Raw genomic sequence first — 17,921 nt, 5'->3', positions numbered from 1 at the left:
GTGCTCTGAATACACTCTAAGAAATGACACACTGATGTTGGTAGCATTATGTAAATGCTTCATGTTAAAACTAATGCCACCAATTGATTTTTAACTTTAAACACAAGTATGTTGTTTTGAATTTAATTAACAACATAATATTTCAATACAACAAAATGCAGTAAATTAAATCCAACGTAAAAAGTTCATTTAAAATGAAGAACACTTTAATTTAAAGAGGATTGTCCTAATAGGCTCTCCGTACTTCTGAGTTTGCACATGTGCAGTGTGGAAGTTTGATCATCCGCCATTTTCAACTGAAACTTGCATATGCTTAGCATCCTGGATAGAATCCATCGCCATCTGAGGATTATTTGGTAAGTACAACAATTTAAGGATGACAAATTTGATTAATGTATACTAACTGATACACACCTGACACTTTCGGGAATACTTTTGCATTTTTTTTTAAACAAATGATGCCTGGCAAATTTTTTAACACTCTAGCTTGTATATCTCTCTCACATGTTAGAAGTATGAAAACATTTAACAAATATTGTTGAACCTGCTTCGGTGTAATTTTCCAAAATCTTTTGCAATTCTTGTTAAGATGAGACTTGCCTACTAAGACCGACAGTTTTAAAATTACTCCCAACATCTACCGCACCTGCTCCCTGACATCAGTAATGACCACTGGGAGCGCCAGCGATCCTGTAGTTTGAAGAATGAAATGAATGTGTAGTATATTTTAGAAATGTGCATCAATTAAGTTGCTACATTGTTTGAAAGAATTCGACTCCATGTTGATTTCTGGTTTAGTGTCAGAAATCTTCACTGAAGAAGCTTCACTTTTCTTTCCAAGCTCCTTAGACTACGATGACCTGGATGACTGTGAACCTTCACAGACTTATTGTTATCCACAAAATGTCATGATAGGATTTTAAGTCCATATTGCCCAGTTCTAATCTTCTATTTAATTTTAATATTTTTAGGGGCACAATTATTAAATATATTGTTGAACAATCTAGAATTGATTAAAGCAAAAATGAAAGCTTTCACGTAATGTCAAAATTGAAAAGCTTCAATTTTTGGGTTCATATATTTGTTAATCTGACACAGAGGAGTCAGTGCCTTACCAATCATGAACCTCACTGCACATCACTGATGTGAGTTATGAAACGTTGCTTAATCATCTGCTATGTGTTAATATTTTTGACTTTGTTTTGTAAAGAGGTTGAAAGGAACCAAAATAGGAAACTTCTCTCATATTGAGTTCTTATCTCCACCAGAATCCCAGCGTTGATGTTTGACAGGAATGCATTCTGAAAGCTGTCTGTGTCTACTTAAATGAAAAGCCAGATGACCTGTTCAAGGAATTCTTGGTAAGTTAAAAAAGGAAAACGATCAGTTATTTTCCTTTTTTAAATTTGGGATTGGAAATGGAAGGTGGACTTACTTGTCCATATGTATATGTACGCAATTAACTTATCTTTTTTTAATTTTTATTTAAAGGATGTGGATCTTGGTGCAAGCAGAGAAACGGAGCAGCTGACTTTGGGAGTCTATGTTGTCAGACATGAGAGCAAACTCTGCAGATACACCTGAGGACATTGGTGTCATCATAGAAGGATGCACTGTGCTGCAAGCTCTTAGTGATGTGGCAAAGGGTTGTGCCCTCCTGCTTGGACTAATCTATAGTCTAAATCTGAGCTACCCAAAGCACCTGAAATACACATCTGAATTTCTTCAGAAGGTGCTGATGGAGTTGGATGGGAACAACCTATCCATGAAGGTGCAGGTTCTGAAAAACAAACTGCTTGAGTGAAACAGCCTGCAGTGAACTATAGAGGACACTGAACTTTAAGGTTCTCGAACCCTTCTCCTTGCACTTCATAAACTGTTCAGTTTGAATTGCCACAAGAACTTCTGCAAGGCCTTTCACTTTTCTGCGTTCTTTGTTCTTGAACCTTTACCAACATCCAACTACACTGAAAAAGACTGCTCCTAACTTTGGACTTCAGTTTAAGTTTTGAAGCAAAGGTTATTTTTCTAAATATGGACAAAAATGACACAAAAGTAATTTCTACCTGCTGTTTGCAGGGCTGCATTGTGGGCTTTTCATTGTAGCCCAATCAAGTTTAAATTAAGTCATGTTAATGTTAAAAATGTTGGAATCACAACACTTTCCAGTTTTAATCATTTCAGTTTAACATGACATTCTGTATCTTGTCTTCCTGCACCTAAAATGCACTTGAATATATGTAAAGATTGTTTGGGGAAAAAGATCTAGAAGCATTTGAATTGCTCAAAGTGTGCTTCAACAAGTTTTACACAAAGTGTTATTAAAGTTAGGTTAACTGAATAAACTTGTGTTCGATTTATTTAATTTACAAACTTAAATAGAGTAAGTTGCAATTCTGTTAAAGTGATTTAATCCTATAGTTTCAGTAGAGCGTGTTTTGGGTGAGTAGATTTATCAGATTTACTTAAAATTTGTTGTTCAAATTAAATATATCATACATTTTATATTTCACTAACCCAGTTGTGTGGAACCGGTTGACATAACTGGGTGGAGTAAATACAACATGTTATTTCTCAAAGTAAGTACAGCTTGTTTTGGTTGAGTAGGTTTTATTTAGTCTTCTCAATTTAAATCAACAAGGTTAGTTATATCAACATTATGATATTCAGCTAATACAACATGATTCTTTTGATTTGCATTTAATTATCCAAATCTTATAAGATGTACTTAAAATTTCTTGTTCAAATTAAATGTATCATACATTTTATATTTCACTAACCCAGTTGTGTGGAACCGGTTGACATAACTGGGTGGAGTAAATACAACATTTTATTTCTTAGAGTGTAGTGGATACTGTAGATTATGCTTTGTGGCTCAACATTAAGTGTAAGAAGAAAGTCCACAAATATCTAATGAATAATATGGCTTCAGTTATTTTAAAAATATGATGATAGTATTGCATAAAATTCGCAGATTTGGCACTGATTTTACACCAAATGCAACACTTCCATTTATCCAGGCTTGGGACCAGCACTACAGGAGTCCCCTAGCTGGTGACCTGAGATCTTGTCTCAAACTGGGGATCTTTCACACTAACATGTGTTAACCACCACACCACAGTGGTAAAACAAACAAACAAAAAACAACAACAATGTTTATTAGAGTTTGTAATGTATTACAATAAACTAGAAATCAGGTAACACAAGCTAGGTATATGGTATAATTTCCCACATCCATGAGTAACCAGGGGCACTTATTATTATCTTGGAGCTGGCCCATTACTTAATCAATCTTTTCAAATTATTATTATGTTATTGATCAGTGTTTTTAAACAGTTTGGGCATTTCTATTATTGGGAATGATGAATCATAACTGTCTTCTGTTTATCAAAATTACAACAGACAGTCTTAAATGAAAATAATGAGATGGAATACTAGTTTCAAATTAAACATTCAATCAATGAACCACTAAATTATAAATGTTATGCAGGAAAACGTATAAAGCAGTTTGATAAAACATTAAAAAGAAATATGATGATGGAGAACAATGACAGACTGTTTTCATATTCAGCTGAGAGCCCAGAACTCAAAATGCAATATGTGTAACAGTGTGGTATCTTGAAAGAGCAAGAATGAACCAATAAAAATGAAAATTAGATTTGATTTAATAAATAATATGCTTCACTTGAGCGTAAAATAAGAATTTATTTATGACCCTGGAAATAGCAGCTGAGAAATCCGCCTCATCTTGAGGGTAGCAGTTATGTTCTTTGAGCTTTGAGTTATGCATGGTCTTTGTCACCAGATGGACTTGTACATTGTAGCCACAGCCGCCCTGGGGCGCACTGACAGAGGAGAGGCTGCCGGACACTGGCGCCACTGGGCCCTCTGACCACCACCAGTAGGCAACGGGTGAAGTGTCTTGCCCAAGGACACAACGACCGAGACTGTCGGAGCCGGGGCTCAAACCGGCAACCTTCCGATTACAAGATGACCTCCCAACTCTTGAGCCACGATCGCCCCTTGTGAATGTCTGCATGAGGTTATTTTTTATTTGGTCACATGTGAAAGTGCCTTCAAAATCTTATTATATCGTGAAAACCAACTTCTGTTTCAGGCAAATAGAAGATTTATTTGTTTATTTTCTTATTTTACAAGAATAAATGTTTTTTCCCCAAATGTTTCATTTGAATTACAATCTTGACATTCTTAAAATGCCAACAGATTTATCCTACTTTTAAGCTCTTTAACCATTAACAATAAACACTGAAAAGACCTGACAAAGGAGGGGCAAAGGTCATTTTCCTTCCAAAGTCCTTCCAATTACAAGTCAAGATGATTTACAAAGACAGTGAAATTTTCCAACTCATAATAACAATAACAGAGTATAAGGGCTAGATTAAGAAAAAAGACAGTTTAGAGTGATCTTTTTTATTATTATTATTATTATTGTTCACTTTGACAATAAACTTGAAATACTATTTTAAGATTAAACTCAAAATATAATTTCACCTTAAGGAGTATGTGAGTCATGTGCATTATGCATTACATACTATTTATTTCAACTTTTGTTGTGAAATTTCATATTTACTCTCAAAATGAATAATTGAAAAATTCTTTCTTATATTGTTTTTTTCTTGGTCCTTACAAATAAAATATTTGTATCAAATGTACTTTCTTATACAGGACACTCAAAAGAGAACTTATTTTAACAATTTAAAAAGTTCGTACAAAGCTTAATGTCTTTAATTTTTTAAAGGGTGAAAAAAAAACGTCTGAAAGTAGAAAGCCTTGTTGGTGTGCTCCCTTGCTTTCTAGTCTTCTCAAATTGCACCCTGCCCCTTCGTGTGAACTTCCTGGTCTCGAACCAACAGGAGTTCTAGCTGCGTGTCACGTGTCCAGCCTCGCTGAACTCTGACGTTGAGTGCGTCTTGTCGAAGTCGGAGCTGAGCAGAGGGGTGAGTTTCTAAAATCTTTACGTTAGCTAACAGTCCAACCTACAGAAAGCATCTGCACATGCTCATCAGTTAAAGTCATTACTGTGTGGTTGATCGCGCTTGAGCAGCTGATGCAAGTAAAGTTTTTGTAGGTTACACACGTTTGAAAAAAATCTGTTATGCAACAATAGGAATCAATGACATTTCTGCAGTTACAGGTTAACGTGTTTGAAAAGCGATTACAGTCCAATGCTACTTTGAATTGTTACATTTTCTGGACTGTATTTAGAGGGTTTTTTTAAACCATCCAAATCTACTTAGAAGACAGGAGATTCTAGCAATACCACTCACCTTTGTATCTTTTCTTAATGTTATCTCAGTTTAAAATCAAATAGAATAGAATAGCTCTTAATTGCCATTGTACATGTACAACGGAATTATGGAAATTATGGTTTCTAGTAATACCTGTCTGCACATCCTTAGATACACTGCAAATTCACCATAGTTGTACTGGTGCCACTTTTTCTTCTTTGTCTGAGATGGCCACAGTAACTGAAAATCTGCACTGTTTCTAAGACTAATGAACTGAGAACAGGCACAAGCAGTAAGCAGTGAAGCTTAAAATGTCATTTCTCATTTGAGTCACATTGTGTTTCATTATCTCATGTGAGGATTTACACACGAGTTAATACTTAATGAGCAACAGCAGACTGATAGGTAAGTTAAAGTTTTACAGTTTGCTTTAAGACAATGCAGAAGTGCAAAATGTGGAAATCCTGCACTGAATGGTTGAAATCTTCATTCAAATGCTAAACTGGCCCTATGACAGGTCAGTCCACCAGTGCCCAGCAGCCCACATGGTATGGTGTGCCATTTTGTGGTTATTTAAAAGAAAAAAGTTATTTTTTTTTTCCTGGAGGTACCAGAGTGGTGTGAAGTGTTTTTGTTCTATAGCTTCACCAAGGCCATGGACATTTGAAAAGGTATACACCTCATTTGCCTGTGGCAATGGTATTAGCTCAGTAATAAACCCAGTATTTTCAAAAATTTTAAACTTCTCCTGGAAAAATTGATAAAACGTAGGAGTCTCCAGAACTGTTAGGCCCCAGCATCGACTGTTACCACTCACAAGAGAAGGAGTGCCATGTCTTTATGAATTAAATATAAATGAAGAATTCTTTGGCAAGTGCTAACTAGGATTGGATCCATCCTTACAGGCACTGTAGGAACTGTTAATTAGCTCTGCGGGGCCTACAATGCTTAATCCTTGGCCACAAGACTGGTGTGCATCAATTCCCTCTTGTTGGCTTACTTTTCAGGGCCTGCTGCAGAATTTGGCTTCTGCAGGCCTGAATTATAAATCTGGAGGACAAGTGTACATGCCCAGGCTTCGGGATAGTTCGTGGCCTCCATGATTGAGGCAAACAACCAGGTCTGGCTGTCAGGTTTAGTTTGTCAGACCAGGACTGCATAGTTGTTCTGGCAGCTTCTATAGAACCTTAAGCCTTGTTTTTGGCCAGGTTTTGGTTGTGTTTTGTATGAACTGCAACCTCACAAGAGCCCGTTTACCGGACTCACCAATGTCTGCTTTTGAACTATAGATGTTGCTATTGAGGATTATTTTATATTATTGTTCTCCTTTTGTTAATACAAAAGGAGAAGTCCAAACAGTAAACACAGCTATTGCAGAGTTTTCCTCAGAACAGTTTAATATTTTCAAGTTGTTAAGCTCTGTGTAAACCCTGGGCATCTCTGAGCTCTGAACTTCTTGCAAACTTGTGTATTCAACAATGACCATCTTGTGCACGCCAGGTTACAAAAAACAAGGCCTGCACGAAAAGTTGAAACAAAAGTAAAGAGTGGAACTGGTACCAAGAGTTGTGACGTCACTTTTGGCGCACGTTGCCGTTCTTAAGGGTGACAAAAACCATGTGTCAGTATACTAGCCCGCCTCCCCTTCCAAAGCCTTCGATGCTTGTTGCCTCCTGGGAATACGAGGCGGGTCTGGGCCCGGGCTGGAGAGTTGGCGCAGTGGCAGGAAGGCTGCTGTGTTGCCTGGGATTACTCCTCATCCCCTACCCAACCCTGTTGCTGGTCACATGCTCTATAATGTTGTACTGTGGACATTTATGTGCTTTCTGTGCAGAGGAGTTTTTTTGTTTCCTGTTCTCATGCTGTCCTCCTATAGCCCAGCATGAGTAGAGGTCTCTTTTTTCCTCTTGTACTTTCCCATTGTAGTGTACATTTCAGTGGTTTTTCTGCAATGCAACCGTTCTCTGACTTGTATCCCCATGTGATGTCTGTGTTGTGTGTGTAAGGTCGGGGGCGGGTTCATTCCACTGCAGGGCAACCTGCCACTGCAAGTGGCGAATAAAATTTGAACTTGAACTTAATTGAGGGACATGCAGTACTGTGCTCAAGGTTGAGATAGGGTCAGATAACATTTTCAAACCAGGCCTTCCCGAGTCAGGACGACCTGAACTCTATTCAGACAATTTTCTTGGGAGTCACAATTATAAAGAACAAGCAATTTATTATACTATTACATATACATATACTCTCTCATAAACACCTTATTCTTAGAGGGTAGGACCCAATGGGGGTCTGTTTAATGGTTCTCTAGATTCAGAGGTAAGTAAGTACACATGTTCAGTAAGATGAGAGTTATAAAATATAGATAGTTATGCTTTACAACTCAAGTGAATTAAATTTAAATTATATAGAGCAAAATCACAGCAACAGTTGCTTTGTGGTGCTTTATATTCTAACGTAAAAGAGCCCACAATAATCTTCATAAATATATCATCTTCATGTTGGTAATATTGATGAAATGATAAGAAGAACTTTTGTGCTCTGAACTTTGTATAGACAGATGTGATTCCTGTATGTTATTCTATATCTTTAAGTCCTTGACTGAGAAACTGCCATATTGCATTATTTCTGGGCTGTGTCACGTCATATTTGGTCTAATTACTAACTTTCACTACAAGTTTCATGGTACTGATCTTGTCTGATTTGTTGGGTGACATTATTGTATTTTTTTTTTTTTTTTTTTTTTTTTAGTCTTTTTGCCTGTCCTGTTTGGCTCTTTTGCCATCAGAATTATTGCCTAAAGGCAAAGAAAGATGCCCAACGGATTTACTTTACCAAATTGACCATCCCAGCCTTGCCATAATGGTCCATTTGATTCACCCTTTATTGTTTATTTTATTTTCACTTGCTGAATACGGGACAGACTTGACTGGAGGAAAGAAGGGGAGAAAGAAAGAGGGAAAGAGAAACAGCTGAGAAGAGGGACGGGGGAGAAGGGCAAAAAACAAAAACCAACAGAATGGGCAGGAAAAAAAAATGCATCTATCGATCACCTGGATCACCTGTTGAGAAAGAAAAAATAAAACAAGCAGAAGAGAACAAGAGTAATAGAATAAACAACATCACAATGATATATGGGAATATGACAGTAAATACTAAATATTAAACATTATTGTGCAGCACATAACATCAACAGAACACAGTGTGCTTTGAGGTAGGAGCCAAAAAGGGTGTAGTTTGTGGGTGTGATCACCCGTGTGTACACCTGTGAGCATGGACACGCTTGTTTTTTTAAAACGTTCCTTCATGTAATGATCTGCTATAGGGTGTGGGGGGGCCACAGCCCTGTCCTCCAGCGCATGAAGCAGGTATGGAGGAGATCAAAACTCCAGACATCCAGAGGCCCCCAGAACACAAGAGACCAAGGAAGACCAACAGAGGGGCAGCCGCGCCACTGTCCCAGAAGAGCTGAGGAGAGTCCCAGATGAGGGCTCACTCAGCAGTCGCGGAGCAGATGCCAGGGGGAGTTGCAGTGACGCGCTCGTGAGCTCCGCTGGCAGCCAGCTGTGCCTGAGTGACCGAGCCCCAGGCCGAGAGGCCGGGGGCACCCCACCTCCGAAGTGGCCCGAGCGAGCCCCAGGCTCCAGGCCCCGATAAGTAGGGATGGGACCGGTTCTGACATAAACGGTAGTAACCAGACCGAAAAGCAGCGCACATTTCGGTGCTTTATTTCGGTGCTTTTTTTCCTGAGCTGTGATACACTTCTAGCCAATCATTTTACGTTTCCGAGAATAGTAGGCGGGTCCAGGTACGTACGTTCTTTTAGAGCAGAGCTACAGATTAAAAATGTCCAAGGCGAAGCGGTCAAAAGTCTGGCTGTACTTCACAGCAAAATATGCAAACTCAGCAGCAACAAGTGCTTTAAGCTGATACTGTGATACTGTCAAAGGAAGTAACACCTCGAATCCGATGAAACACCTGGCGATGCATAGCGTTTTTTTTAAAAGCCCAGAAATGCGCCGTATTTGATAGCTTGCTGTGAGACCTCACACCGAGCGCATCTACTGCGGGTGGGTTGGCTGTTATGCAACATCCCCCAAAAACACGAAGAGGAGAGTCCTGGCCCCTAGCCCTGCCAGTGTAGCAGAAATGATGATGGATGATGATGCAGCAGCAGCCGTTCTTTTCTGCGTGCGTAGCTTCATGTTGTTCGAGTGTAATTTACGTTGAGTAGGCTAACCACGTTATTACATTAATGCATGTAAGGTGAACTAGCAAACATCATCATAGCTACATGCGGCTGTCTTCTTGTTTGATGGCAGATACTCCCTTCACCCTGGCCAAAAAGGCTAAAATGACCAAAGAAAAAGTGGAAAACAGTTAAACATGAGAGGTTTTTGGACAAAGTTTGTGTTTTTTCCATTGTTTAAGCACTGCTTCCAGCCATGAGTGATACCATATATGCCCCATAGCTGCAGAAAAGGCTAACATTGTTATCTTTTTACAAAAAACAGCTGAACATGAGAGGTTTTTGGACCAATTTTGTGTTCTCCATTCTTTAAGCACCGGTTTGAGCACCGTTTGAGCACCGGCACCGTTCCAAAAGTACCGATTTGGCACCGGTATCGGATAAAACCTAAACGATACCCATCCCTACCGATAAGCGGCCGCCAAGGAGTGAGCCGGTGTGTACCTGGACGCCCATCCCCGGACACAAAGAACCTCCAACGCACCGATGTCTGAGGGAGTCCGCCACTGGCAGGGGAAGTGGTGGTGGGGGGAGATAGGCCTCCAAACCTTGGAGGGCCTGAGATGTCCCCAGAGAGGTGGCGTCTGATACCCAACCTGACATATAGAGACAGGCATACAGGCACACACAGACACAAACATCCATTCCCACCCTCATGCTCTCATATGCACTTACTCCACACTCAACCAACGTGGAGACAGACATAAAGAGACGCTGTACACACGATCACACTCCCCAAAGGTACTCTACGAACCGGGTCTAGGTACCCTTGCCCCTGGAGGGGGGAACTGCACCCAGACCCAGGTGGTGTTACCCTTTTCCCTGCGGTGGGGAGAGGCAGACCGCCCCGACTCCGCAGCAGCAGGGAGGCCCCACACTCCAGACCGCAGTCGGACGGCCAACTCCTCCTCCTAGCCCCCCCGCTCCAGCAGGCCGCAGAGAATGGGGGTGAGAGAAGACTCCAAACCTCCCTCCACCCGCTCATTGTAGTGTTGATGCATGTGTGTTCTAAGGTGCATTTAAAACCCAGGAGGGCATGGAGCTACCTGCCAGAGAGCAGCAGGTAAGCACATAGTCCCTCCTGCTAGCCCTCAATGTCTACGTGTATTTAAAATTGAGAGGTGGGCAACGACGCCAGGGGTGAGGTGTACACCCTGATGGTACTTTGGATTCCGTGTATCGTGCCCACCCCCAAGATCCTATATGTATGTGTAATGAGAGTGTGAGTAATGTGAATGTCTAAGTTGTGGGATAAAATTGAGGCAGAGGCAGCCAGAAGGGGACAGAGGGGGGGGGGGGGTAGCCTCCTCTGCACCCTGGTGACACACCCCTACTCCAAGGCCCTGCATGTGTGGGTGGTTGTGGTGGAGCGGGAAGAGGGAGGCAGCTGGAGATGGGGAGGGAAAGAAGGGAGGGCCAAGTGACCCCTCCCTGGGGCCAGCTCCCCCGCTGACCCCAGTAGGCACCCCCATACTCCGCGACCCGCCAGGGAAAGGGGGCCCAGGCCCATCCGGACCGGGGCCCAGTGCAGCAGCGCCTCCCGGCCCCACAGAGCCCGGGACAGTCCACACAACCCCACCACAGAAAAAACTGCACCCACCCCACCATCCACTCATCTTCCAGACTACATAAGACAGTAAACGCCCAGGCTGAGATCTTCCTCCACCTCTCCTGTATCTCCCCCTCCTGCAGAGAGAGTTCCTGAAGAGAGGAAAGCTCCTGCAAGGTGTGACAATCTCCCCCACCAGTTGAAGAGCCCCCCAGGTGGCTCGACGCACCAGCGGCACCCTGCGCCAGGGCTGGGCCCCCATGCACGCACCCGCCCACAACCCCGGCAACACACCAACCAGGACCCAAGCCCCCGAGGCCCGGCCAGGGCCCCAGCCCAGAGACTGAGCGCCCCCAGAACCTCACGCCCATCCCGGACCCACCCAGGGGCAGCCAGGCTACCAGGTCAGTAACCCACGTCCGTCAGCACAGACCCTCCCCTAGCCTTGCTGCACGCAGCCACGAGGAAACAGTCACCTGAGAGCCAACAGAGCCCCTAACTGGACATGACCGCTACCCCGGGTTGAGCCCCCCAAGGAAGATGCCTCCGGGGAACCCCCCGACGTCCTAAGCCTGTCCCTACCCCCACACCAATCACAACAGTGAAGGCGGGACCAAACTATGACCCTCCACCCCCACTAGGTGATGGAGCTGATCAAAGGAGCCCAGAGAAATTGATCTGATGTGGTGGCAGAGGCTGTATCAAGACTAATGTAATCTAATAGATAATTTCTATATTGGTTAGAATTAAGATTATTTTTATTTTTCCAGTTCATGAGGACAGTTTTCTTGGCTATGCATAGGGCAGTGAAAACCATATGGGCTATATTCTTTTCTGAAGTGACATTATCTAAGCTGCCCAACAAACACACTAAGGGGGAAGTTGGAATGTTATATTTCAGGTACTTTGATAAGTCTTCACATATCTCGCGCCAAAACTTCTGAACTGGTGGACAGAACCAAAGAGCATGGATATAATTGTCCGGTGAATTGGGTGACATTATTGTAAATAAGGACCAGCACTCTGTGAACTGAATTTAAGCTGGTACTGGAAGCGGAAGACAGACTCACTGATAAAGCACATTTGTTAATAGGGCCTTTTTACCATAAGCTACAATCATTTTGAGCCAAGTAATAAAATTTACATTAATATTTATAATGCCTGACTTTGTCACTATTAGTGACTGAATGCGCTAAACCTAACACTACAGCAAGCTTCTAATGAATTCAAGTCCTCTTCGTAAGTGGTTTTGTGGGGTCACTTAAGAGTTCTCTCTTAGCTGTAGGCCATCAAATGCTGCAGTTTACCGAAAGACCATTTTGCCAATGGTCAATGATTGCACAGTTATCTAACCAAATTACTAATTGCACCACACTTTTCAGAGATTAGCAGTGAATGTATGTCTTTGCATGTCTGGACTGCTGAAAACCACGAATTAAAGTATAGAAATTTGTACATTTGTGTAAAAAACATGCTTGATATACCTTTTTAAATTAAGACTGAAAGCATTTATCTAAATAAATGTGCTGTTATTCTCCAATCTTTTGTTTGTTTTGTTCACAGCAGCAGTGAAAGGTAAACTATGGGTCGCCTGGATGGGAAAGTGATTGTTCTGTCCGCTGCTGCTCAGGGGATTGGACGTGCTGCAGCAATGGTAAAAACATTTCATATCTTCTTCTTAACATCTCACTGATTTAGTGGCTTCTAAATCACAGCAGAAAATGTTTATTTAGTAGTTAAATATTGCACTTATTCAGTGCTCTTTACATTTTGATAAGTATTAAATATAGATTAACTAATATAGGATATACTGCTTAGAGTTAAAGATTTTAAGAAGTCCCGTGATGTAATTTTTCTTAATGTAATTTAAAACATGTTTCTTCCAACTTCCTTATGTATAGAAACACTTAAGCATGTCACCTAATGTCCTGTAAATGACTGCTGTAATAGTGATTCCTGAGTTAATGGAGGCAAAGGTTCAGGACCGTCCTTTAGGGATATTCTTGCCAAAGAGATAACAACACACTTGAAAATCTCACACACTGGATTGGACCATCGCTACATCTGTTCCCTCCAAGTGATCTTAAAGTGTGCAAAGGTGCCTTGTATTACAGTGAACTGGGTTTTTATTGGACGAATTCAACCTAAAAGTTAAAAGATGCAAATGTTATAAGGGGTCTTTTGAGCAAATCCATTTGCACTTTAAAAACCTGCCTTATTGATGGGAAGTTGAATGGATTTCAGAAGAGTTGTGGAACTGTGGATGGATATTGACAGTCTGCTTTCAGATGCTTGATAATGAGATATTGATTGGTATTGATGATCTGAATTATTCCCTGTAGTTGGAGTGCCCTCGTCCATTCGTACAGCAATTTAGATTCCTGCTCAGTTGTGTCTGTGGCTCGGTGTCCTTCTCTTTTCGGTTTTGTGTCATAACCAATCATCATAATTGCAAATTTTTCCTTAAATTTTATAGCACAGCATGTAGAACATTGAGGAACCACTTGGAACTGAACACTGATTTTTTTTTTTTTAAACTGTAGGCATTTGCTAAGGAGGGAGCTCAGGTCACAGCCACAGACATAAATGGAGAAAAGCTGAAGGAGCTGGATGGTATTCAAGGCAAGTTTCATCTCTGCTGATCTATGACTGCCATCTTCTGGCTATTTGAGGCATTGCAAAAGGGATGCCAGTTTACTCCTATCCCTTCATTCAAGTTCTTTCACAACTTAATTATTTGATGCAAAGTTTTAAAATTTTGATTACTTTGAAATAGCTTGTACTTAGAGATAGGGTGGGAAGTTCAGTTATTCAAGAGGGGCTTAGATTAAAACCGTGGTTCCTCCACATCGAAAGGAGCCAGTTGAGATGGTTCGGGTATCTGACAAGGATGCCTCCTGGGTGCACCGTGAGGGAGGTTTTCTGGGATTGTCTGACTGAGAGGAGGTTTTAGCCTATAAAGCCTAGGACCTAGGTTCTCTGCTTAGGTTACCGGCACCAGATAAGTGGAAGAAGCAATGCATGCATTCCACTAATTTCTCTCATTTTGGCCAAAGCAGCTAATTAGTATAAATGCATAACACCTATGCTTTCCCCAGAGTGAAGTTGTTTTTTCTACAAGAGCCATTTAACGTATCTCTATTAGAGAAATTGAAATTGCACTGTGGTAATTTTAAAAAGAAAAAAACAAACAGATTATCTCATTTCTGGTGTGCATATCATATATTAGTTGTAAAAGGCTTTATATGGGTTTTAATTGTCTTTTCTTCAAGACTGTGAGAAGAGAACCATATCTCTATTTATTCTGGTCTCTGCAGTAAATGAGTTTGAATAAATAGGACATGAGCAACATTCTTCTTCACGCCTGAGCACTTCACCCTCTTAACTGGCTTTCTGCAGAGCCATTGAGCGGTCAGTAGGAAAAGATGTATGTTGAAGAAGATAGCAGCCAGGACCATTGTTTTGCTGTGTAACTGTGAAAATGATTGATAAATGAAGCTGCTATACCTTGAATTATTTCATGCACTAAAATAAAGCCAGCTGTTATGAAGACAAAAGCAGTGCAAGTATAATCTAAACTGTCCTTGTTTTTGTTTTCGGTGTCAGGGATCAGGACCAAAGTGGTGGACGTGACCAAGAAGGACCAAGTAGAAGCCCTGGCCAAGGAACATGACCATGTAGATGTTCTGTTCAACGTTGCTGGGTACTTTTTAAATTAGTTTTTATTTCTCTGATTTACTGAAGAAACAAAAACCTTACATAATTCTTGGAAAAACAAAATGTATGGTATTTAGAAGTTCCACATCAAGTAAAACAAATAAAGCTGTAATTTGCACCATTTTTGGAAGTAAATTCATGTGAGTTATTGTTGACAACAGATTAAAGTAGAAAACTGAAAAAAATATGTCAAAACCAGAATTCCTAAATCAGCAGTCACTGTGCATTTTACTTGTAGTTTCAAATAAACGTTAAGTTATTCTTTTTAACCATGAGGAAGTCAGGAGAGACAGAGAAGTATGTGAGGGTGGTGCAGGACATGTAAGAGGACAGCGAGACAGCGGTAAGGTGTGCAGTAGGAGTGACAGATGGGTTCAGGGTAAGGGTGGGATTACATTAGGGATCAGCTCTGAGCCCCTTCTTGTTTGCAGTGGTGATGGACAGGATGACAGATGAGGTCAGACAGGAGATACTGTGCACTATGATTATTTAAAGACAGAATACATGTGAATTAGATGGACACAGGTCGAAAGGTGAACATGCAAGTGAAGGTAGTGAAGGTAGATCAGTTTAAATACCTGCGTTCAACCATCAAAACCAATGGACAGTGCACAAGAGAGGTGAAGAAGAGATTGCAGGAGCATGGAGTGGCTGGAGACAAGTGTCAGGGATAATTTGTGACAGAAGGATAGCAACAAGAGTGAAAGAAAAGGTTCAAAAGATGGTAATAAAGATGCTCAGATTTTTGAGTGAACAGGATGGGTAATATTAGAACTGAGTACATCAGAGGGACAGCTCAGGTCGAACGGTTTGGAGACAGAGTTAGAAAGTCTAGGCTGAGATGGTTTGGAGATGTGCAGAGGAGGGACAGTGGACAGAGGATGTTGCCAGCAAGGAGGAAAAAAGACACAGATGAGGTTCTCGGATGAAGTCAAGGAGGACATGCAGTGTTGGTGTGACATAGGTGGAAGCTAGGAATAAGATGTGATGTCAGTTGGATGATCTGCTGTGGTGACCGCAAAAGGAGAAAAAAAGATAAAATTGAAGTTACACTTTTCTAATTCACCCATCTGTCTCCTGCTTACTACTTAATTACATTTCCAAAACCCCATAACATACATACATAACCCCCTCTCCCCTTTTCTCAATTTTATTAACAGGTTTCTTCTACATTATCACCTTTGAGTTTTATCTTGAAATGGCAGTAGTTTACCACTCTGGTTTTGATTAAGTTATTAGGTACAGATATTGTCACTTGTGTCTCACTGTTTGTCCAAATTGTCATATTAATGCTGTCTAAAGTTATTAGATGAGGCTATTTTTCCACTAAATGTCTGTGCTCGTACACAGATTTGTGCATCATGGCACCATCTTGGATTGTGAAGAGGATGACTGGGACTTCACAATGAATGTCAATGTGCGGAGCATGTACCTGATGAGCAAGGCTTTCTTGCCTAAGGTGACTTTTGGCCACTTCACCAAACTCTTAACACCATTTATCCCGTGAATGTAATAGGTGCTACTGATAATAGTGTGACATATGCCTTTAATTTTGTTCTCATCCGTTGTTGGATTAGCTGCATTAACTGTACCACTGTGAACCCATGACATGATGGGTGAGGACTGCTCAGCTACTAATCCTGCTTTAGCTGCAAACTAACCAAACTGCCAAACTGTACCTTTAGCGCAGATCTCGGCACTTTTTATTGCTTTGTTTGTGTAGTTTTAATCTGGATTCAACAAAAACAATTCTGTTAATATGCCATTTGTCATTCTAGATGTTGGCAAAGAAGTCGGGAAACATTATTAACATGGCATCTGTTGCATCAAGCATAAAAGGTAAACGATCTTCCTCAGATCTTTTTTTTTTTTTATTGCAGTTGCTTGTAGAACTATTCCTACTTAAAGGGACACGATGTCTTTGAAGTTTGGCCAGTCTTTGCAATCCTCTTATCTCAGATAAATGCTTTGCCTGCGTATGGCTGTGTGTGAGTGACAGATGTGTTTCCTCAACACAGGCGTTGTTAAGCGGTGTGTCTATAGTACCTCCAAGGCTGCAGTGATTGGGCTCACCAAGTCCATAGCTGCGGATTTCATTGAGCAAGGCATTCGCTGTAACTGTGTTTGTCCTGGTAAGGTTAGAACACAGTGCAACAAATCACCATATCACCATGTGTTTTTAGTCTTCCTCAGTGATACTCAAAGTATACTGATACTTATTAATAGAAAAATGTTCATTTAGCCAAAGACCATAATTTCTTAACTAACTCTTGTCTTTTGATAAACATTTCATTAGGCTTGCTCTCTTTCTATTTCTGTAGGGACTGTTGATACTCCATCACTGAGGGGTAGGATCCAGGCTCAGCCCGACCCAGAACAGGTATTGCAGGCTTTGATGTACATTTTCGCCAACCTGACAGTAATGCCTGCGTGATTCATATACTATGTGTCATATGTTATCTTTATTTACACAATGTTAAATAATGATGACTGGATGATGAAGATAATGAATGATCCAATTATAACTCATTTACAGGCTTATAAAGACTTTATGGCAAGACAGAAAACTGGCAGGCTGTGCACAGCCGAAGAGGTTGCACACCTGTGCGTATACCTGGCCTCAGATGAGGTGAGTGCTTGCACAGATGTAATTCAGGAGGTATAATAATAGTATGAATAGAGTGTAGGTATCATAGGAATACACATACCTAGAGAAAGCTGTAGATATTTTTGTCAGTAAAGTAATTTACCAGTGGTTTTAAACTGTCTGGGCCCTCCACAGTCAGCCTATGTGACTGGGACAGAGCACATCATTGATGGAGGTTGGAGACTGTGAGGAAACTGGAAGGACTACATCATTACAGAAGTGGAATCCAAACCTTGAATTCAAATAAAGTTGTCATAAATGTATAATTTTTAAAAAATTATTATTATAAAATAAGAAAAAAATATCAGTAATATTGCATATTTTATGGAAAATTTTCTTGTTTTGCAACTGAAACCTATGCTGCAAATATATTTGTCATCCTAAATTCAAACTATATATAATGTACAGAAGTGTGTAATCAACTTTAAACCTTTCCCGTTTTCCATTACTGTGCATTACTCTGTGCATAATAGTGAAACAAAAGCTATGTGCAAGATGTTAAGCAAACCA

The 17,921-nt window shown here is 40.7% G+C and overlaps 1 protein-coding gene and 1 long non-coding RNA gene across 2 annotated transcripts; both read left to right on the top strand.

The window, feature by feature from the left end:
- The first annotated feature begins 302 nt into the window (after positions 1-302).
- Positions 303-2,072, top strand: LOC309709107. The gene is made up of 3 exons (XR_014277423.1): positions 303-356; positions 1,269-1,361; positions 1,492-2,072. It is a non-coding gene; the product is annotated as an uncharacterized lncRNA (long non-coding RNA).
- A 2,793-nt stretch (positions 2,073-4,865) lies between these two features.
- bdh2 (3-hydroxybutyrate dehydrogenase, type 2) lies at positions 4,866-17,677 on the top strand. The gene is made up of 10 exons (XM_082535461.1): positions 4,866-4,958; positions 12,611-12,701; positions 13,591-13,669; positions 14,654-14,750; positions 16,115-16,223; positions 16,543-16,603; positions 16,783-16,896; positions 17,086-17,144; positions 17,301-17,393; positions 17,547-17,677. The coding sequence occupies exons 2-10, from the start codon at positions 12,630-12,632 to the stop codon at positions 17,598-17,600; spliced, it is 738 nt and encodes a 245-aa protein (XP_082391587.1). The 5' UTR covers positions 4,866-4,958; positions 12,611-12,629; the 3' UTR covers positions 17,601-17,677.
- The last annotated feature ends 244 nt before the right edge of the window (positions 17,678-17,921 follow it).

The sequence above is a fragment of the Aulonocara stuartgranti genome, assembly GCF_965226115.1.
Source record: "Aulonocara stuartgranti genome assembly, chromosome: 6".
In the NCBI taxonomy this organism is placed as follows: Eukaryota; Metazoa; Chordata; class Actinopteri; order Cichliformes; family Cichlidae; genus Aulonocara; species Aulonocara stuartgranti.
This window is presented reverse-complemented; position numbering and strand designations above follow the sequence as displayed.

Excerpts from the sequence above, each read along its gene's own strand:
- bdh2 (XM_082535461.1), top strand. The coding sequence starts at position 12,630 with ATGGGTCGCCTGGATGGGAAAGTGATTGTTCTGTCCGCTGCTGCTCAG. Across the intron at positions 12,702-13,590 it reads TTGGACGTGCTGCAGCAATG|GCATTTGCTAAGGAGGGAGC; the intron begins GTAAAAACATTT and ends TTTAAACTGTAG. Across the intron at positions 16,897-17,085 it reads CTGTAACTGTGTTTGTCCTG|GGACTGTTGATACTCCATCA; the intron begins GTAAGGTTAGAA and ends CTATTTCTGTAG.